Here is a 24,227-nt window from a genome sequence, read left to right as displayed (position 1 = left end):
AACTAAGGAATGGTGTGTTGTCTGGATTAGCTACTCATAAAACGGTGTGAACAAAATCGAAGTGCGTATATTGATTCCAAGACAGGACATAGCACATGATTAATCTGAACTAGTTTGGCTGCTAACTGCAAGTTCAGCAGTTCAAACCCATCAGGAGGTCCAGGAAAAAAACAAGGATGAGGCTTTTTACTCCCATACAGAGTTTCAATCTCAGAAACTCATGGGATGGTTCTACTGTCCTCTGAGTCAAAGTTCACTCGCTGGCAGTGAGTGCAAGCAAAAATAACAATAGCTATTGTTCACTGACCACTCCTGACAGACACAGTACATCAACTCATGCTCTTCTGAGGGTAGCTAAAAAAAATTACAGATGTTGAGTCTAACATTTTTAAATGATTTGCTCAAGGTCACATTTTTGGTCTGTTAATAATCTTGAACTCAGACAACCTGACTGCTAGAGCCAGTCCTCGGAGCCCCAAAGTACACTGCTAGTTCTACTTAGCAAATGATGGTAAAATGAGTGAGAAAGTGTAGCTATTGTTTTTTAAATGTATTCAGGATAAGCCAAAGTGATAAACTTCACTGGGAGCTAATAAAATGTCTTAAGTAGAAAAGTGATAATATGGAGGAGAAGGTAGAGGCCTTATTCAGTGCTCGTGGGACTGGGAAGTGGTGAAATGACAATGAAAAGTGGCATGGCACTTCCTCACAAAAGTTGGAACGCAAATACTTCTGTTTGGCATATATCCTCAAGAAATGAGAGCTCTGCATTCCATGATGCTCACCTTCCCGATACATCCACCGAAGACAAAGCAGGTGAATAAGCAAATGTGGTGAAGAAAGTTGATGGTGCCCGGCAATCAAAAGATACAGCATCTGAGATTTTAAAGTCTTAAGGTAAACAAGCAACCATCTAGCTCAGAAGCAACAAAGCCCACATGGAAGAAGCACACCACCCTGTGAGATCACGAGGTGCCGAAGGGATCAGGTATCAGGCATCATCAGAATAAAAAATCATATTATTGTGAATGAGCGGGGAAGTGCAGAGTGGAGACCCAAAGCCCATTTGTAGGCCACTGGTCATCCCCTTACAGAAGGATCTCAGGGAGGAGACTAGCCAGTCAGGGTGTGATGTAGCAACGATGAAACACACAACTTTTCTCTAGTTTCTAAATGCTTCCTCCCACCCATTATCATGATTGCAATTCTACCTTACAAATCTGGCTAGACCAGAGGATGTATACTGGTACAGAGAGGAACTAGAAACACAGGGATTCCAGGGTGGATGATTCCTTCAGGACCAGTGGTGAGAGTGATGCTGGGAGGGTGGAGGGAGGGTGGGTTGGAAAGGGGGAACCGATTATAGAGATCTACCTGTGACCTCCTCCCTGGGGGATAGACAAGAAAAAAGTGGGTAAAGGGAGACATCAGAGAGTGAAAGATACGACAAAATAATAATTTATAAATTATCAAGGGTTCATGAGGGAGGGGGAATCAGGGAGGATGGGATAAACATGAGGAGCTGATGCCAGGGGCTTAAGTGGAGAGCAAATGTTTTAAGAATGACAAAGGCAATGAATGTACAAATGTGCTTTACACAGTTGATGTATGTATGGGCTGTGATAAGAGTTGTATGATCCCCTAATAAAATAATTAAAAATAATTTTAAAAAATTTTGAATGTGGGCAAAGAAATGAGAGCCCTGGCAGAATAGATGCTCCCATACCAGTGTTCTATGCAGCACTATTTACAATAGCAAAATAATGGAAACTTAAATGTCCTTCAGTGAAGAGCAAAGTAATAAATATTGAAACATACATGCAATAAAATATTACTAAGTAACAATAAGGAATAAGAATGAATCTGAATAGCATCTAATAACATGGTTTAACTTGAAGAACTTTCTGCTTAGTGAAAAATCAATCATAAAGATCAGACATGTAGGATACTGATAGTGTAAGAAGTCAAGAGGCAGCCTTCAATGATAACCAGCAGTTAGAGAAGAATGGAGGTAAGACACTAGCTATTTCTAAAATTGATAGAAGAGACGGCAGACACACCTGCTAGCTTGGGTGAAGAGGAAGGCAGTATGTAACATTATGGAGGTTGGAAGAGATATGACGGAGGCCTCAAAGATACTTGAAGGCTCAACACACTTAAAAGACAAGAGAGGCAAACACTGCTGTGTACAGTGCTACAATAGGGGTGATCTATAAGGAAACCCTAGAAATAACTCATTGCCATCAAGTCCATGCTGACATAGCAAGTCTCTATGGGTTTCGGAGACTGGAACTGTTTACAGGAGTAGAAAACCCAGTCTTTCTCCCTCGGAGCTGCTGGCAGTTTCAGACTGCTCTCCTTGCAGACTGTTGCCCAGTGCATAACAACTACACTTTCAGGGACAAAGATATGATGGAGTTGAGAAAAGATTCTGGAAGCCTTGCAAGAGTTAAAAGGCAAGAGAGGCGAATACCGTTACATACACTGTCCTGCCATAGTGGTGATCTCTGAGTGAACCAAAGAAACAAGCTCACTGCTTTCAAGTCGGTTCTGAAATATTGAAGCCGAACAAATTTGGAGAAGAGAGTGGGAATATTGTCAAGAACATATAGTTTTGACACAGAGATTGTTTGTATATGAATATTTACTTTTGATGCAAATACATCCATAAATGTGATGGCTCATGCAGGGGACAATGTTATGAAAACAATATTAACCAAATGCCTGGAGGAATGAGTCGCTGGGTATGAGGGCTCAAGACCAAATCCCTCGGCTTAACACTTCACAATGCCAATGCCCTACCTTGCACTTTTGTCAGTAACAACTAGGGTCTAAAACATATTTAGGACCCCAGCAAGATACAACTACTGGTCTCTCACGGTCTCAAGGATAGGATGGTGATGACAATTGAAAGATGCATACAAACCATTAATTCACTGGACTAATCGACCATGCAAACATCAGGCTCCACAACTTTCACACCAGAACTACATGGTGTCTTGCTACGCCTACACACTGCTCTGTAAAGAATTACCCTAGAAAGTTCTGGATAAAGTGGGAGAAAAATATTGTTCAGCTAGAGATTGTTGTGACCCATATGACTATGGTTCTAAGTAACGATATAGGTATGCAACTGAGCTCGAATCAGTTCAATGAATCAGTTTTGTAAAGATCAAAGGGCAATATTTATCTAAGGACAGTGGGTTAGGTAATAAGGAGAAGTGGAAACAGGAAGCACTTCAAGGAGGTAAAATAAAGGTAGGTCATTGCGAGGATTGAAATGAATGAGTGGAAAGAAAATAGGTATAAGTTCTCGGGTGTAAAACTGATGATCTGCTGGGTAAACTTTCATCTAAATCATAATATAAAGTTTCTAAATGGGGGGATGAGGAGTGAATAATGAATGCAAGAGTTTTTACAAGGAAAACATCACAATGAAATACGAACAATTTAGTTAAAGAAATTATATTTCACAATATTCCAATAATGCCCCGTATGACTAAATTAATTGCCAGAGTAATAAATCCACAGATATGATTGAAATTTATATTTGTGTCCCATGGCTAGTCATAGTGATTAACCTTGGTCATTTGCTATTTATATGTCAAGAATAGGAACTGTTTTAAGTGATTTGCTAAGGCGAGCTCAGGGAGGACAGAAACCTCCCGTGGAGCAGAAGGGCAAAAGCTCGCTTGATCTTGATTTTCAGTACAAATACAGACTGTGAAAGCAGGGCCTCATGATCCTTCTGACCTTTTGGGTTTTAAGCAGGAGGTGTCAGAAAAGTTACCACAGGGATAACTGGCTTGTTTTAAAAAAAGTAATTTGCATATATTAACTCAATCCCTGAAATAACCTCATAAGATATTATTGTTATCACGTTTACGTTACACAGGAAGAAGCATATGTATGGAGATACTATATACCAATTACATTTCCTGAGGAGATACCAAGGGCCTCAGATGATTGATCATCTCAGGCTTCCTGCTTCAGGAACTTATATTCTTACATACCATTCTGCTGTCTCGTGTATACTCTGCTAACTGATTTGCATAACAGGTAAGTATTATAACCTGACTTTGGATTAATAATACCTTCAGCTATAATTTCACAAGGTTTGATCCAGAGATCATGAGCCTGACAGAATATTAGCAGATATTGGGGAAGAAAAATGATTTTGAACAAATATTATTGAAAAGATACTTGATGGCTAAAAACAGGTTTTCTTACCAAAGCTTGACGGTCAGAGTTTTACACACGCAAGGTGAGTTTGTTACCGCAAACAGGCACCTTTTAGGCATGGCTGGCCTACACTGGTGCTTGTCAGATTACTCAGAATCACCCTGAGCTTCTGTGAGATCAGAGGACATTGGCTTTCAGATGATGCCAACACAAAGAGCATTGCAAAATATACTGCATCAATGTATTTTGAAATATTCTTAAAAACTTATGTTCATGACCTTTTGATGACGTTTTCCTTTCATAGAAACTTTGCTGTTATTGGCTTTAAAACTGATATACTATTTTCACCACCTTATGGATTCACCAACGCCCCCCAGATTAAAGAGACATTTATTTTAGCATGGATGGCTTGAGAAAAGAATGAAAAGGTATTCAGTCTCTTAAGTGATATTTTAGCAGTAAAGCTGAACGTTTGTCAATATAGTTTAACCATTTTTGATCTAAATCTGGTCAAGTATGTACTAAGCTTTTATCCTCAATTTCCCATTTTAGTTCTTCAGAAATGATCATGCCTGTGACTTTCAGAGAACAACGCTGGCTGTCTGGGCATGCTTGCGTTAAAATGACCTCCTCATGTTAATGACAAAGTGACAAAAATGAAAAAAGTCTTGTACTATTGATTGTGTAGTACAAGATCAATCAAAGGCAACACAATCATTTCCAAGGATAGAGAAAAAGATGGCTGCTGTGGCTGATAATTACCAGGAGAGACGTGACCTGAGATTACACGGGTGCTTTTCTATGATATAGATCCGCTGAGGAATCCTGGTTGCACCGTGGTTAAGAGGCCGGGTGCCGCCTGAAAGGTCGGTCTGTAGAAGGAACTAGCGGTCTGTTTCTATAATGCTTCACCGATTTGGAGACACTGTGGCACAGTTCTTCTCTATCCTGTAGTGAAACTGATTTGATGGTATAGAGCTTGAGAGGTGGGACTCGATGTAGTGTGTATTACATATTATATATACACACTGGCACAAATGCATGTCCAACGTATATAAGGATGCTAACTAAATAGTTATTGTATTTTTCTTTTGAAAATTAAGCTTAAAATAATCACCTCAAGAAGTCCAAAGACACGGTGTCACTTACCATATCGTGGTCTGAAACTGGTCCAAAACTGGTGACGAAGATGTCAGTCTTCACTTCGGTTACACGCTCTGATGAAGCAGGAAATAGGGACAGTGAGTGTCTATCCACAGCACTTACTAGATCGGACTGCCACATACTCTGACACAAATGGGAAATTTATTGTCTTTGATTAGCTATTTCTAAAATTGGTCCGCTGTGTAGTCCTGATAATTTACTGCTTACGCATGAAATTTCACAGCTAATATCTTCCTCAGAGAAAGGAGCCTAAATATACCACTTTGGGAGGAAGAGTCTTTATGGAGAAGCCAGCTTCTGCTAATGAATTCTTCAAATGGACACAATTTCTTAAATGATACTAAATTGTCTCACATGGTAATCAAAATATGATCGCATATAGGTTATATAAAAGAATCTCACACAGCCAGCTAGCTCCTCCAGGTACTGAGGTTGCTCTTGGAAAGTGCATAAGATACTTTATTAAGCATTATTAAGTCTTGATTGATTCAATGGTACATTTCATAAATGATTGATTTATTGCACTGAATCCTAACTGAATTATCCTAATTATGATCTGAACAAAATATGACAATCTGACTTATGTAAGGCTCTTCAATTTTAAAGATGGGGATTGCCTATCACAGCAGAGAAAGAGTTCATTAAATAGATTCCACTTTAAGTTCAATGTGATTTTATCATATTGCCCTCTAATGGCACATATTTCAACCAATAAAGCATATTTATTGTCATTCTGTGATAACTCAATAGAGGCATTTTCAGAGAAAGACAGGCACTCACCAAGAAATAGAAAAAGGTTATTTTTCCCGAAAAGGAAACAATTTGTTGAGAGGTCAGAGTAGGAAAGATTACTTTGTAATTTTCACCATTATCTCTGAGAAATAATAATCCAATACTTTAGGCATCTTTTTCCTTTACCAGAACATTCATATGTATCTCCAACACAGAATATTAATGAAGTGAACTAATGCATGTAATAAAGATTTCTTTGGAAATCAAGAACTAGTCTTTAGTCCAGAGCAATTCATTTGTATATAGTTAATATTTTCTATATAAATTTCCATCAGGGAGCTATGCTTTATACTTCACATAATGTGTACTTCAAATATACACTTATCTAACTTATCCAATTGATTTGCTTCAATTTCCCCCCCCCCTATATTTCATAGGTACTAAAATGTACACAAACCTTGTGCTGTAGAATCCCACAGAGTTTACTCTTTAGAATTGTGTTTGTAGAAATCACTTCCAAGCTGGACTTTATCATGCCAATTGAGAATGACTTGAGAGGCACAGTTATAAGTAATAAGTCCCAGCAGTCTTATGGAAACCATTCTACTATAATAGTGTCCCTGTTTTCACCCATCAGCTTATAGTGTATATATATATATATAGAATCATAACATAATATATATAGAATATATATAGAACCATAACATAATATATATAGAATCATAACACCTCTCAACATTTTATATCTTTCTTCATACATATATGTAAATTTATATATAGGTACACACACATGCATATATATATTTCTTAGCCAGTACTTCTGTTCTTTATTAAGATTCTATCAACAGCTCACATTTATTGGAATTTCAGGAATGCTTTTCAGTGAAAACAATAATTATCTACTTACAGCAGTCAGAATTTATCTCACTATTGAGATCATATTTTACCTTTTGCTTTAATAATTGCCCTTTATGGATCAAGCAAAAGAATAATCACTTGAGTTTTCATTGATATTATATGATATGTATGTATTTGCATGAAAAAAAACTAAAAAGACAAAGGCTAAGAGATATTGATTAGTTTCTAACCATTAATTCTTGCATGTTCCTGACATGCCCCTTATTAAGAATAATGTCTTATATAATAAGATATAACATATATTATCTTGAAGGACCTGTAGTGGTTCAATGAAATAAGTGTTAACTTGCGAACCTCAAAGTCAATAATTCAAATATACCAGCCAATCCAAGGGGTAAAGATGAGGCTGGCTATTCCTATAAAAACTTTCCGTTTCAGAAGCCATAAGGAGAAGTTTTACTCAGCCTTATGGGAGGATCATAATTAGTTGGAATTAGCTTGAAGGCAGTGGCTTTGGTTAAACTTTGGTTTTCCCCTTCCTTTGAAAGGATCCTTGATAGCTAAGCAGTTGAGCGCTCAGTTGCTAACTTGAAAGTTGGAGATTTGAACCCAGTAGTTGCTTCATAGAAGAAAGATGTAGCAGTCATTTTATATTTCAATTTACAGTTTTATAAAGCCTATAAGATAGTTCTACTTTGTCTTATATGGGCAATGAGTTGTAATCAACTTGATAACATGAGCTTAGATATTACATATTATGTTACATATAAGAAGCCATAATAAAATTCTTGAAAGAATGGAATTCAAAGATCATCTTTATCCTGATATGCTTTTTGAAGATCCTTCTTGTGCATAATTTTATTGTTTTATATTTTTATTATTTATCTATTTGTTATTGCAATTAATAGTCATTAAACTATACTTAAAATAGTTCTTAAATAATTCATATCCAAATTTACTTTCTACCTAGCCAGAAACACCTATTGATTTCTTTCTTTGCCAATAGATTGACTCACTTTGTTTGTGAGCTTGAACTATAATCCACTTGACGTTGTAAGAATCAATTTTATGGAGAATAGTTTAAGAAACAAATGGAACCAAATTGTATGATTACTATAATATTTCTTTTTGCAGCAGGAACAGACTTTACTGTACGCTTACTTACAGACTATATGCTAATATCTGTCTGCTTACACACATGTGTTTGACAGCCTGAGGTTTCTCTCCCAGACTTCCTTGTTATAATTATATAGTTCTTGAATGTACAGAGAGCATACATTCTATACTTCAAGCCAACTCCCCAATATCTGAATTTGCTGAATTTATTTGGCTCCCAAGAAGTTTTAGGTGCAACCCAGCATGATAAAATTATGCAAAACATTTTGTTTGCTAAATTTCCCTCCACTCTTTCAGATTGTTAGAAGACAGCAATACTATATGAGTAGCAAATCAAACAGACCTAACAGTGCATGGGTACATAGTACTGCATCTATCAAACAGAACACAAACTGGGGTGAAGAGCACGCTCACTTTCACAGATACTTGTCATTGAGCCATACAGAAATTAGGCATGCATGGACAACAATTCTTTAAAAAATGCCTGTAAATACAATAATCTTATATCTCCCCTTGTTTCTAAATAATTTCATTTAGAAACCTGTTCATTTTCTGTATTTTAATTTTCCACTCATCACTTTTTTAAGATTTTAGATTTCCTAAAAGTGACCATTGAAATGTAGGTCAAGTGCTCTAACCAAAAGCCTCAGCTCATGCGTCCTGCAAATGAGGTTCTTGCACGACATCTATCTGACCTCTGGAGTTCTGTTTTTTTGTTTATGCACTTTCTCGTCTCAAACATATTCACATAACCAGATTTAAAGTAGCACAATTCTCAAGTTCCAACATCAAAATTTGCTGATTGGGATTGGCAGTGACCACGCAACCACTAAATGGGAGTAGTGAGTAATTACATAAGAAGGAGAAGATGAAGGAGCACAGTGTACTGGAATTCTGGACGTTTTATGGAGCTGGAGGAGCAAGAAGAATGACACAATGAGAACAATTGCATTCTACAATTTCCTTTGCCATTCGTCCCCAAATTATCTTTGAACTGTCATCAATGGTTAGTGAGTGTGTGTACCTCTGTGGAGCAGGCATGATACAAAACAAGACAAAAAAACCTATACTCATTGTCATTGAGTCAATACGGACTGAAAGTAACCCTAAGGACAGGGGAGAACTTCCCCGTGAACATCCAAGAGGGTGACTCTATGGGAGTGGAAAACCCCATCTAGCTCTCTTCGAGTGGCTCGTGGTTTAAAACTGTGGTCTTTAAGCATCGTAACTTATAACCATTCTGCCACCAGAACTCCTTCGTGATGCTAAGGCCGCTAAGAAATCATCTTTTAGATACATCTGCTCACTCTTTAATCTGTACAACACATTTTAGAAAACTCCAAATCATTTTATAATTGAGTCAGCTTGAAAATAATATATAACAATAAATGTTAAGAAATAATAAAATATAATATGATGTTTGAATAAAAATAAAGTACATCTTTTGGGTGCTAATTTGGAAATGCAGAAAATTATGAAAGTAAAAAGTTCCTAGAATTCCACATTCTCATAAGTTTAACATTAACATCTTCATGTAGTTCTTTAATGTTTTCTGTGTAAAGATATATTTAATATACCCTTTTTTAGGAGAATACAATTTCAGTGACAAAGAACAGGCTCTTATGATCACCAGACTATCTTTCACTAAAGCTCAGCAAGATTTCCCCTGGTGGTGTGTGATATGAGTCCGCTCCAACTTCTATCAACCTTATGTACAACACAATAAAACATTGCATAGTTATGGGCCATGTTCATGATCGTTAGTATGTGTATGTGTATGTGTATAAATACTTATGCATGTAGCCAAAGCTAAACATGAGCGAACCTGTTATATAAGTGGAAACTGGTTTGAAAATGGAAATTAAGTTAACTAACAAAGTTCGAAGGAAGAAATGTTTTTATACAAATAGAACACACACCTTCTACACTTGTTTGCCAATGAGTCCTTACATCTCAGAAGAGTTTTCATAGGCACTTCTACATCATTTATCTCTTGCATATTTCTGCTATTAACAAAGCATGTTTTAAAAAATACCTCAAAGGGATAGGTGTGGGGAGCAAATGGAAAACTAACATAGTAAGTGTGTGTTACTTGTTAAAAAATACAGGATTATCAAATAATTTCTCTAACCAAATATTTTCTTCATCAAAGTGCTACCACATCCAATGCAAAAATATGATGATATAATCTTTAAAATTAGTATAAATATACATAGATTTCAAAAGTAAAATTTAAAATATAATTATATAAAATGAAATAGAAGTATGCTGATGATTATTGTTACCATTCAGTAGTATATAGAGAGAAATGAATTGACAATTATATTAAATTAGTTATATTTAAATGGTGTGTAAGTATACTCATATATTTATACTATATTATGTACAATATAACAGAAAAATAGTAGTAGAATTTTCTTTACTTGAAATTTCATAAGCTGCTGAAAATTAATTCAATAACAGATGTTCTAAGTGATATTACAAAAAAGATGATTAGTGCTTAAGGCAGGAATGTGAAAGTCATTCTGACATAGGAAGTAGTAAACACATTGAATTCAGAGTCAAAACCTCAGATTTAAATCTGATTTAATTCAAGAACAGTTATGTGATTTCCATCAAAATATATTTTCTTATTTTGAATAAAGAAATAATATATTACCACCCAAGCACATAGAAGGAGTAAATATCACGTAAGGTTGTATTTGGGGGACATTCCATTCACTTATCAATGTAGTGTTTCTGAGTGTATTCTACTGTGCCAGTTAGAAAATTGAACACAGGTAAAAATGTCACTATTCTACTATAATTCACCCAAAAGTTCTAGGGAAAATAAATTAGATATACTGAGCACAATGAAAGAGGGAGGGAGGAAGATGTATTCATATATGTTAGAGAAATGGATATAGACAAGCACAAACTAACAGACTGATTATTTCCAGATAATTAAAATGATTTCAAAGATTGTCTTTTCCAAGAGATGATATTTGAACTATGACCTGAAGCATTAGATAAAAATCTGACGTGACATTTCATGGAGAGAGACAACCAAAACAAATCAACTGAGGTGAGGAATGAATACATTGTGCATGGCAACAGAAACCCCACTCTATCTGCAATCTTGTTATGCTGCCAAGCAGTACAAGATGAAGCTTACTCCCAAGAAGTGGCTTACTCATAAAGAGCATTGAATGTTTGGATAAGCAACAGAAAGGCTTTGGTTGATGGGATGAAGTGATGAGACTTGCGGTTTACATGGGCCACTGATGGACATAATGACTCTATGAGGGACTATAGAAATAAAATTGGAAGATGTAGAGTGAAGAACTGTGGTGATATTTCATTAAGAATTCCTATTGAAACATTTTGCTCTTTATGACATTGGCCATGTTTTTACTGGAAAAGCTATCTATTGAGAACTAGGTCTAGTTCTCTGAACTCATAATTAATGAAGCAGGTGTATTGCTTCCTTTAAGATACTTTGTGCCCATTAATCCACAGAAAGAGTCACTACATGGGGACAACATTGACTAACATTAGTCATGATGGTGAAGTGTATCTCAAAGTGCCACTTTGAAATACTTCTCTTTGGAAATTGAAAATATCCTGGATTCCTCAATTATAGCCATGCATGCTCCTAGATTGACAATATCTCAGCTCCCTGCTCTTCTTCCTGGAAGACATACATGCTTTGTGTCCTTACTTTCCTATTAAAAAGACTGCTTCCATTCCATTATGCCTTAGACTGGTTGCCCACTTGCCTCTAGTTGATATATAGTCCCTTAATTTTGTTTGTGATGTAGAGACTCAAGTTCCAGGTGCTTAACTGACATGTGATCTTTCTGTCCTTTTGAAGTCCACAAATCCAGAATAGAAACCATATCTCAAGGATAGAGGGTAATTTTTGTTTTGCTGAAGACATTTATTTAATTTCCACTGATACATTCCCTCCTTTCCTCTTGATACTATAATACAGATACTTTCTACTGGGAGACTGACCTTCGGAGCCATTGAGTGGAATGGTCCTCCTATTGCCTTGCTCAAAATTGTAGAACATTTTGATAACTCTGAGTCATGATAAGGTATGTGCCCAGTGCATCATTTTGCTATTATATTATAGTCACATAACAATATTGAAATGAGACATCATTTGTTTAGATTTTTCCCTTTTCTTAATTTATCTAAAGGTGATTATAGTAAAAAAGTATTACAAATGAGATTTTCTTCTCAGTATTACTATGATAATTTTCAAATATGAGATTTAGATCCTACTGAAAAAATAAGCTTTAAAGGGCATTTTTAATGTTTCCACATTGGTACTAGAACAAATATAGAAAATGAAGGCTCTAGGAAAAATAGTCAAAGATAATTTCACAAAAAATAAACTAAAATTTTTAAATAATAATATGGCCTCTACACCTTTAGAATTATCTCAATGGGTACATTGCATCTTGGGGACTGTTTTGGCCTGATTTAAGTAGACAAACATGAAAAGATGAGAACAGACCATGTGCTAAACATAATAGAACATGTTTTAGGGTATTTAGGTTGGATTCATAAGGCAAGCAACCTTCTTGAGTTGACTGGTGTTCTTAGTCAGGAAAGGTTAAAAGGTATTCTCTGCCAATTTTCACAATTCCTCCTGGGTTTTCCCCAACTCTTTTTACTTGAAATGCAAGTGAGTTTTGGATGCCCAGAAATAATTGCATTTTGCAGGTCTGAGTACTAGTCTATATCTTAAATTAAAATCATGAGATACAGCAAAGTAAATTCAAAAGGAAGGCTTCCAGAATTTCCAAGGATAATATTAAAACCATTTCTCCAGTAGTTTGTGTGGCAAACAAGAAGGAATTTAATGATGCTTATTTATTTTCGTTGTTTTGATGCTGACAATGATCTAGAATCTTCTTGTATTTAACATTATTATGTTCTGCCTAACTACTTTCAACACTAAAACCAGGTCAGAGGTCAACTGTGGAACATACTGATTGCTCATATTTAAGTTCAGGGTGAAGATGAAGAAGATAAAAACAAGTCCACAAGAGACAACATATGATCTTGAATCCAAGTCGCCTAAATTTCAAGAGCATATCAAGACAGATTTGAGGCATTTAGCAGTAGTGCCAGAAGACCTGATGCGCTGTGAGATACCATCTAGCATATCATATGCGAAGGTAGCAAAAGTTCATTGAAAACACTGAAAAAAAAGAAAAGGTCAAAGTCCATGTCAGAATGGAATCTGAAACTTGCTCTTAAAAGCAGAGTAGCTAAGGCAAATGGAAGAAATGATGAACTAAAATAATTGAACAGAAAATGTCAATGAGCAGCTTGAGGAGGCACAGAAGAATTTATAATGAAATGTGAAAATACCTACCCTTAGAAAACCAAAAGGGAAGAACACACGCAGTACATCTTAAACGGAAAGGACTAAAAAAAATAAACCTCAAACCTTAATTGTAATATTGAAAGATTCTGTGGCTAAAATATTGAATGATGCAGGAAGCATCCCAAGAAGGTGGAAAGAACGCATCAAGTCACTGTATCAAAAGGAGCTAGCCAACAACCATTTTAAGAGTTAACACAGGAAGAAGAACCAGTGGTACTAAAAGGAAGAATTCCCATCTGTACGGAAAGAAGTGGCCCAAACCGAGGATCCAGGAACGGAAGGAATACCAATTGAAATATCTCATCAAGCTGGTCAAGCATTTGAAGCACTCACCTATGCCAGCTTGCCCATTGAGGGGACAGAATGCGAAGGGCTGCAGCCTCTTTTAAAAGGGGACAGAGGAATGCCATTGAATGGTTCTTGGCTAAAACACATTCACTGCCATCAAGTCAAATTGTTCTGGAAAAACTATTGGACGTATCTATAGGGCAGGGTAGAATCATATGGAAGGTTTCCAAGGATGTAAATCTACTGGAGATGAATGCCTCTTTGCCCTTCCTTGGAGAGACAGATGGTTTTGAACTTCTTGACCTTGTAGTTAGCAGCCAAGTACCTGTGTAACCCCGCACTCCACCAGGGGTCCTAAAGTATCATCGATATAAAAGATTCAATCGGTTAGGGAAAAAGGGAATCAAAGTAGACAGGAAAGGAGGGCAAAAGAATAGAAGAGAAAGTAGAAATACGATATAGAAGTCAAATGGATGAAGAAGAGAAACAAATGAAAGAAGAAAATGAATATATGTCATGAGGCACCAATGGCTCTTGTTTAATCAAGGGTCCCCTTTTAGTTTCAAATCAGGACTGCACAATAATATTCCTATTTTTTTTTCTTCCCAAAGTTTCACTTTATTGCCTGTGAGTTTAATGAACTGAAGAAATTGGAACTTTCTCCTGTATCCTGAAGAAATTATTTGATGATCCCCTTACTTTGCATCCATGGCTGAGCTATAAGTTAGGTATTTGACTGCCAATGGCAAGGTCAGAGGTTCGAATGAACTAGCAGCTACTAGGGAGGAAGATTAGGTTGTCTGTTCCGGGAAAGATTGTCAGTCTTGGAAACCCTAGGAAGCAGTTGCACTCTGCACACTGTAGGGTCATGAAGAGTCAGCACTGACTCAATATCAGTGAGTTTGTTTTGGATAACGTTACAACCACTAGCGGTGGAAATAAGCAAGATCATCTGCAAACATAGAAATGAAACTAAGCTTAAAGAAAGATTGCAAGCGTTTAAGAAATTAGTGCCCTTCTAGAGACACATTTCCTTCCTTGCTTTTGCCTCACCATATATACAAGAGGCGCTTCACTTTCTTATGACACAATGACAGGATAGTCCTGGCTGATGTTGGACAGTTTTCAGTCTGGAACACACTCCTTTATCTTGTCCATAGGCTCATTCTCACCCAGTAAAGCACATTTTACTCTATGAAAACTTTCTTTCATTTTTTGGAATACACAATAAGTAAAAAAATAATATTTGATTAGAACTCAAACAGAGTAACATCAAAGACAGGAAATTTTGGTGGAGACAAATATTGAGGAAATTCCAGAAAAACTTTAACCATCTCCTTCCTTGTTAATGGTAGTGCCTTAAAATATTTTTGTAATATCTAAGCTCAGTGAAGTTTAATCTTGATAAATAATGCATATGATGATGGGTGCCTCATAAAGATTTTATCCGGAAGTATAGAAGATGAAAAGAAGGGGTGCGTGCATACTCATCATGGAGCACACGCAGATAGGTGGGTGAAGAAGAAGCTAATAGAAGGCAGGTAAGAATGTACATACCACCAACTGCTTTCTAGACGATTCCTTCCCACAACAATCTCATGCAGGCTTTCCAACTCTGCAAATCTTTACATAAGCAAACACACTCATAGTTTTCTCAGGGAGCAGCTGTGCGGAAGTAGTATTTATTTATCCATGCTAAATATTTCAAATGTTTTTAATGATTTAATTGGCTTTCCTGTGTTACTGTTTGTTTTTAAGATTTCACTTACGTGTTATTTAAATACCTGTACCTAGTGTTTCTTCTCAAATTGGTCTAGCACTACTATTTCAAAGCAGGCTTTATCTTCTTTATATTGCATTCTAGGATTATTGATTCCTTTATGAGATCTTTTCACTTCCTTGAATCCAATTATTGCAAGAGATCTGAGTTACAAAAACAACTAAGCCCCTTCCTAAAAGAAAGGCAGATAGTTTAGTTAGACACACTCTGTAGTTGGCAAAATAGGGCTAACTGCTTAGCAAATCAGCTTGGGATCTGGGGCTCTCATTCCTTCATGTCAAAATAAAGTTTGAAAGCTTAGAAAACACTGGAAAATATTGCAAGGTTAATTTGTGAAATTGTGTGCGACTTCATAAAGTTTAGGTGACTGAAAGGGGAAAGCCATATCATTAATAGCTCTACTTTAAAAAATTAATCTTCCATCTAGTTCCAAGATTATAAAATGCCTGATAATCACACTCTCCTTTATTAGTTTGGGGTCCAGTGTGACACCGAGATCAGAAATAACTATTTTATTCATGCTCAGCTAAAGTAACAAACATGTTTTGCATTTATCACATAAAGTAAGAATTTAAATACTAATGAGAGAATGAGCTAATTTAGTCAGTTACTCTTCACTCTAAAAAGATAGTACTTTAAAATAATGTGCAACAATATCTGAAAACTGATTTTCATCATCTGGGACAATCCCCTATGCCCTATGTCCTTAGTTACTCGTACCAAGGGGTATGTCTCTGAACATGAATGCAGGATGGAATTCTGAAAAACAGGAGATAAGGAATTTTCATACACAAGAGTTTCTTTCATTACTGTGAATTCTCAGGTTATCACACATCTTAATGATTCAGAACAAATTATATTTTCTGCACATGGTTGTTATTTTTATAAAAGTAGATTGTGTCATGATAAGCACCTTTTCCTTTACTCTACCTGTGGCTATGAGGTGAAGAAGAAAAATTTACCCCTTTAATTTACCCTTTTCCTACACATAATCTTTTCATCTTAATGTAAATGACTCATGTAAACCAAAAGAGTTCTCAATGGTGAGCTAGTTAAATATATGTTTTACTAAAATGATCAAAATTTGATAAAGAAATTTAATTCTTTTATTTCTGCATGAGAAATATATTCCATGATTTTAGCTTTTAGGAGCTAGCAATCAGGGTGGTAGCATTTTATTTCATAGCAGCATGCATTATAAAACATAAAACCTGTATTTATTATTTAAAGTGTACCTTTGTAATGTTAGGGAAACATTTTCAAAATATATTTAAAGTGTCAGTGACTTCATAGGTACATATCATGAGCATGAGGACACTGCTCAAATTCAAAAGGCCTCTTCAAAAATAAGAAACATTTAAGCTAATATTGACATTTTCAAAAATTCTTATAGCAATAATATTTGAATTGAAGTCTATTCTAGCATTATACATTTATAGAGAAAATATTTGGGCAATTTTTCATGTGTTTTAATGTTGATTATCAAAATCAGTATTTTACAGAATCAGAATTAAAAAATATATAAAAGCGAAAATACATTTTTTTATTTTTCCTTGTATTCTGCATTTCATTATTATGCTATATCAGTTTCAATTAAAAGTAGATACAATACCTATATCTGAAAAACTGACTTCTGTTTTTTAAAAACATTTTTGTTATTTCTCACATTGCATGCCATAAAAATGGATTACAACAAAATAATTATTGTGAAATACACATATCACTTTAACTTCTTTGAATAATTCTACAACTATCTAAAGTCTTGAAATTTACCTTTGAAGCTATTCTCAGTCTATCTTCAAAATTCCCATGTTTCAGTGTGTATATGAGATGTAGTCAAAATTCATGGTTTCAATGTGCAAATGAGAGGTAGTGAACATTTCTCTTGCGTATACGATATTTAATTAATTAATTAATATTCACATTTATTAAAGAGGCAATATGTACTATAAAATAAAAAAAAGAACACTCATGGGCATGTAACTTTACTCCAAGCAATCATTTGACTGGTTGATAAGGGAGTGCTTGTGCTAGTATGTGTGTGTATACATGTGTGTACAAATCTCTTTAATGAACTAAAAATTAAGGAGAAACAACCCAGAAATGGTCTTATTATGGGCCATGTAGTAGACAGAATTCCACAAAGAGGTTAAATATCTGATTTCAGATATCCTATAAAATGCTGTTAATTTGGTAGGCAGAGATATCAGATATCCCAAAGGAGAATTAATCAAGTAATCAGAAAATTTCCATCAGTATTTTTCAAAGTCTATATTGGTAAAAATTACATAATCTTAACTTAGAATTCCCTTTGCAAATTCCTCTTCTAACTGTTATTTTTAAAATATTTTAATTTTTAGGAATCTAAACATCTTCCTGGGTCTAATTCAGATTTTCAGATGCACATAGGGATTACATTGATATATCACTATTGCTGTATAAACCTTCCCATTTGTGATCCACTATTTGAATCAAAATATTTTTCCTAATAACTTAACATATCCTAAAATGCATGTTCAAAATTGATGAGAAAGAATATGAAATAAGACTTTTGACCTATACTTGAGTTATGACATAGACAAGGTAAACAAAAACAAAAATAACAAAATTACAAACTCAGTACCACTGACTCAGTGCCAACTCAGAGCAACACTACAGGACAGGGTAAAATTGTCCCTGGGAGCTTCCAAGACTATAACCCTTTAAAGCATTGCAAACCCTGTCTTTATGCTAGTTTGTGGTTTCCAACCGAAGACCTTGTGTCCCTCCTCAGCCCACTACAAAGCAACCTCATGACATCTCAGGCTTTCGTCCATTGGTTGCGTTGTCACTGTCGCCTGGGGTGAAGGAAGTGGCTCCTTCTCTTGGGATCCTCATGTATGCCATACCAGAGCAGAGTCTTTCCTCAGGTGTTCTTTTCCCGTCTATTGCTGTGTTTGATGTAATCATTGTGGCTAGTGTATCAACTTAGTACCCTCAGAATGGATCTGTGATCACACTCGTGGTATTGCATGAACCAAAACATATATTTTTAAATGCGACTCTAAAATTAGAGTTCCACTTTGAGGTGAAGCCAGAATTTGAATTCTTAACCTTCTTAGACTTGTGAAACTGAGCTGTTCAAGGCAAAGACTAGGTGACTTTCTTAATATTGTTTTATAGTAGTAGTAAAAGTTATATTAAATATGTAATAGTGTAGGACAAAAGTTATAGATGGGAATCACAGATACCCTTGTGACTTTGAAATATAATATATTTTCATACTTTATTCTAAGATCAATATTTTGTTTTGGCTACTTTAATATTTGTATAACCAAATACAATAGTTTATTTAATTTATTCAACTGCTATTCAAATCATGTACAATGCTTAGGACAGATTATACTTATTGTAATAATTGTTTCATAATTAAGAACAGTATTCTTCTCAAGTAGAATTTCTTCATTATAATAAATACCTTATTTTATATATAAGAAAATTTAAATTAGTATGTAAGTTCAAATGTGTAATTTAAAAGAAAGTCCCCCAAAATACCATCTATCATTAGCTCTTCGTCTTGGAGTAGTGGCATTTAACAGATCCATATTAAATATCCTCATATAAAATATTTATTTTCATAGAAGTAGAGAGATCCTTTTTGAATTCAGTGTGGACAGAGCCATGCTGATTGAAGCATGTGCTGTGTGAGCTGGACAGGGGAGTATGACTCCCATTTTCCTTCTATAATCAAATCATTACACAGAAAACATCGTGCTTTTCAAATAAACGTAACATTCATTTCATGCCAGTGTCAGGAATTGGTCTCTGCCTTTTATTATATAGGGGTAAGTGTGCAAAAGTGCCATAGCAAATTGATTTTACATTGAGCAATCGATTAAAAATAAAAGTAATTTATCAAATTGCATGCTACTGCTCATATTACTTACACAGTAGGAGGGAAATAAGGCTCTGAGACTAAAAGTTTCGTGTATCCTCTGAAATAAAAATACACTGACTTGACCCACCTCCTAATCCTGGTCTCAGGCGATTGTCATAACCGTCTAGCAGTCGGTCCAGGATCCTGGTGAAGACAGTAGTATTGTCTCTAAGTTCATCCTGCAGGGAGGGTTGTCCAGAACTTCAGGAGAAAAAAAAGTGGTGATAACTAAAGTGAACCTTTCCAACAAAACGCCTCTCCCAATAAAACATTTTTAAAATTTACTATCTTCTGTCTATTGAATCTAAGTTTGATATCTTCTAATAAAGTTGGATATGGTATATTTTAACCCTTATCATTTCCCCAGATTTGTTTTCATAGATAACATGTTTGTTATTCTTATATTTCTTAATTTGGAAATGAAAGAGCAGGGAATAGACTTGACTCCATTTATGAAATCTCAGCATGTCATGGTGTAATTCATACCTTCTTTTGGAAAACAAGAAAGTTAGTTCATGGGAGGAAAATAGCAAATTCATGAAATTTCTTTTCAAATAAAAATATATATATTAACAGACATTTTCACAATAATTAATAGTTTTGACTTTGTTTCATTTGAATGCCACAGAGTCGAAGGCTTTCCATATCTACATCTCCCATGTAAATATCCTAAGTAAGTATAAAAATGTCAACACAGATGTAAATGAAGTGGATGAAGGTAGCCATGTTGATCCTCATCTTTGACATATACACAGGAAAATAGGTAAGACTGATTTCCTAAGATAATTATACTTCACATCATGTGCACTTGCTTATATACCTTAGGATTTATTCACCAATTTTTATAAATAATCAATTTTAGCCTATAATTCACTCATTCTTTATTAGTTCTGGCTTGGGAAGAGCAGAAACCTTGGGAAAGGCCCCTCAATGTGCTCGGGTTAGATGTTAGCAAACTTTAGCTCGGTTCTATGGGACGGTCCAGGTGACACATGTCTATGATCAGAGCTCAAATTAGAGCCCAGAGTTTTCTCACCTCTTAATCTAAACCAGGGCTTTTATTCTCATATATTTAAATAATAGTTTCAGCTACTTAATCCTTATTAGGTGAATCCAGAATGTTTAACCCTTACCATTTCTAAGTCTTTAAACTTCAACCACATTATAAAACAATTCAAATATCGTGCATTCGTTAAGCATCCCAATCACATTTTACATTATGATTAGCATGACATCCCCAAAGTCCTTTGAAAGAAGTGTTTTCTGTCTTGGGATGGATCACACTCACTGAAATATTTGTGATACGTCATGATTTGGGGTAAAAAAATGGATATCAGTGTAAACTAAGAAACTGCAACATAATTTTCAAACCTTCATCTATCAGTATTGCTATAAAAATATAACATCTATAAAAATAGAATATTTGAAAGTAGAATTTATTTATTTTCCAAGAGCAAAAAATACAATCAAATTTACACTTTAAAATTAAACATGGTTTCCTAAGTAATTGATGTAGTAGCAGTAAAATGCAATCACTATTTTTTCTGATAGCAGTTTAATTTAATATAGTTGTAATTATAAGATATCAATGATATCAAATGCATTAAATCCACGAGTTATATAAACCAAATTGTATCCTCGTAATTCAGCATTAAATTTCCAGTTTGGGGCTTTGCTTTGGGCACAATTAAATATCTTGCTATTTTTTTACATCCCACTGTCAATGAACTTTTTGTCTTCAAGGTTGTTATTGTCAGATGACAGCTGTAAGCAGAAATAGTTTTCTGAATGTCATTATTTATAAAAACTCTTTGTCACAAAACTAAGTGCTATGCCTGCATTTTTCAAGGATATTGGAAGGTCATGTTGATAGGGAAGGGAAAGAAATGCTAACACACCTTAAGTTGTGAGGAAAACCTAATTAAGTTCAATGTGGGGGAAAAAGATATACAATGAACGGATCTAAGGAGGAGTTTGGTATGACAGAGCACAATTAGGATTTTTATTTAATCTGCAGGATGTGGGGTTTTTCTAATACTTTTACCTGTAATCCATACAGTTTTAGAACATATATCAAATTCAGATAATTACTTTGTACCTGGTTGTATCTTTTAAATGTTGCTTTCTTAAAGTGTTTGCATTGAAATATAAATCCCCACCTCCCCCCCACCGACATATAAAATCATTTCCTGGCCCAAAGAACAGTAATTAGGCCTTTCCAGTTCGAATGATGATCTTTATGCTATGTGGCTTTCTAATTAGGTTTTTCGTGATTATTACTATTTGCCTATGTCCAATTGTAATTGCACAAGAAGAACCTCAGGAAAAGGAGCAAGGTTATTTATTTGTTATTAAAAAACCATGTCAATATAATTACTTCTAAAATGAATATATAATTTGAGGAGAAATGTCAGTTATAATACCTGATTTTGATTCCATATGAACCACTATATAATGAAACCCTGTGCACTACCTCCATCTACAGGTCATTACAATAGTAACACTTCACATCATTTTTCAAATGGAGTGAAGAAGATTTAACTCGTCAAACTAAGGATACCTGGCAATAATGCATTTCCCATCTGTCTGGAAGACAATGTTTCCCAAACAAAACAGCAAAATAAAAAGATATACAACTTCTCAAAAGACCTTAGATGTCATTCCCTCTGATTCCATTTCTCTGTTTTAACTCATAAAGATTTACTTTAGAAGAGTTTTCGGTTTAAAAAAAATAAGTGTGAGAAACTCACAAGAGTATCATAAGAAATAAAAAAGAAGGAGCTAGCATATTTGATCATTTTAGACTTACTAATGCATTGATCTTTTTTAGTTAGATTATTGGCAAATAATTTGAACATGGTAAAGCATATTAGTAGATGTTTCTTATAACTTGTCTCCATAATTACAATTCAATAGAGAAATCTCACATTTTTACCACGATTTGTTATATAAATGATGGTGGCAAACCTGCATTTATAAAGCCTGGTGACTTTCAAATGACCAATATTATTTCGAACTTATTATTTTTGTGTAGTGACAACTTACCCTATGATCATTAGAACTGTCAATCAATATCCTTGTTGGAAATTTGATTTTCATGTAGATAGGCGTTAATTGGATTAACTTTTCTATAAAGTAGGAAATTGCATGATTTTTTCCATTGAAACAGAAGAGTGAAAACTTCAATTTAAAACTTAAATGTTGATTTAACACATTCTTATAAAAGGCTTGTTTAAAGTGTATTCTAACTAGCATGCCATGCAAATAAGATGATTTTTTTTCATATTACTCTCCTTTATTCTTAGCTGAAATTTTATGGCAGTTAAGTTTTTTGAATTCCCTTAGTCATGAATTCATACAAGGCAAGGGCAATTGTCTTCCCCCTGATGGAAAAAAATGAAAAGTTACAGAAATTCTCATGCAGATTTAAAATAAAGTGCCCCCACCTTCTTCCAGTTAATGTGCTCAAAAGGAGGGTCCAGGCCCAAAGATAGTCAGAGAGACCCGGACTTTTCTTCATCGCGAGCTTGTGCAGCTGAAAAGTAGAACAAGTGGAGATCAATGTCTCTGGCAAGAAACATCAGCTTATAACCACTAGGGCCGACTGAGGCAGTTCAGATGAAGGCTTTGAAGTCAGGAAATGACCTCACTGGGATATGACACCTCATTGGAAGCAATGGAAACCTGGACCATCCATTCTCCACTCTCCCTTCCACTTCTCCATTCAGAAATATAGCAGTGTCTTAATTTCTCCTGCAAAAGAATACAAGTTGAAATGCTTTCAGGTGAGAATATTCTTCAACATAAAAACTGTGAGTTGTTTTACACTAGGCTTTACATTTCCCATAGAGTTGGCTATCTCTCTACTTGCTGTCTGTCATCGAAAATATTTGACCTCTCTGATTTGATTCCCCGTGAACAAATTGTGCAATGGATTCCTTTCAATTGGTGTCTATCACAGGAAAAGCATGTACTGGGGTGGGAAAGGATAAGTTAACAAGCTTCGATGGCAGAATCCATCTTTCATTTCTAGATATGCTTTGGTTTTAGAAGCAAGTGCATACATCTCTTTTAAGACCATAAGAAACACACTGTTGAATGCCGAAGTCGTGCTTACATCCTCTGCTTATGATTGCCGGTTAAATATGCTCTGTATTGTTTTTGTGAGGCTAAAGGACACAATTTACAATCAAGCCATGTGCTGATTTCTCTCACACACAAACCACACCACACGTAAATGAGCACAGACATTCCCACATATATCCTTTAAGCCTTCCAAATTCTGCCAGGTTGCTGGGAGAGAATGTTTCATTTCAAACAGATGGAAGCTTGAGTGCTTTCCGTTGCATGCATAAGAGGATTTTTCCCCCTTTAGGTAAAGTGCCATCAATCACCAACTGATTGTTGGATTTAGATTAGGTAGTGGGTTGCTGGAAGAATGGAGGGGTGGGCAGGGCTTAGGAAATTTAAATTGAAAAAGAAAATATTTGCAATCTATTTGTGGTGTCATTGTTTGAAATCCAAAGCACTACCTGGTTAAGAACAGATCTGCTAATATTTTTTAAATGTGCTCTAGTTAATTCTAGTTGGGAAATGTTAATGGATTTGTGAGCACATCTCTGAGAGTGTAGCCCTTATTAGGGCTAATGATCAATGGCTTGCAAATCTTTTAAAGCACATTTTTCAGTAGTCACTCTGTAGTGCAATGTAGTATACCTTTAAATACATCTACACAAATGCTTGCCACACTCTTGGGGACCATTTAAATCAGTGAAAAAACCATTACAAACAGGCATGTAAGCATGAAA

At 35.2% G+C, this 24,227-nt stretch overlaps 1 protein-coding gene across 1 annotated transcript in view; it reads right to left on the bottom strand.

Annotated features, from left to right (window-relative positions):
* Positions 1-22,939, bottom strand: part of GABRA1 (gamma-aminobutyric acid type A receptor subunit alpha1) — a 68,102-nt gene extending 45,163 nt beyond the window's left edge. Inside the window, exons 1-3 of the mRNA XM_075543187.1 lie at positions 22,866-22,939; positions 19,508-19,620; positions 5,332-5,399 (exon numbers count right to left, since the gene is read on the bottom strand). Coding sequence (XP_075399302.1) covers positions 5,332-5,399; positions 19,508-19,620; positions 22,866-22,939 — 255 coding nt within the window. The remainder of the gene's footprint in view (positions 1-5,331; positions 5,400-19,507; positions 19,621-22,865) is intronic.
* Positions 22,940-24,227: the final 1,288 nt, after the last annotated feature.

Source organism: Tenrec ecaudatus, chromosome 2 (assembly GCF_050624435.1).
Source record: "Tenrec ecaudatus isolate mTenEca1 chromosome 2, mTenEca1.hap1, whole genome shotgun sequence".
Classification (NCBI taxonomy): Eukaryota; Metazoa; Chordata; class Mammalia; order Afrosoricida; family Tenrecidae; genus Tenrec; species Tenrec ecaudatus.
The sequence above is the reverse complement of the archived record's forward strand: the minus strand, read 5'-3'. Positions and strand labels throughout refer to the sequence as shown.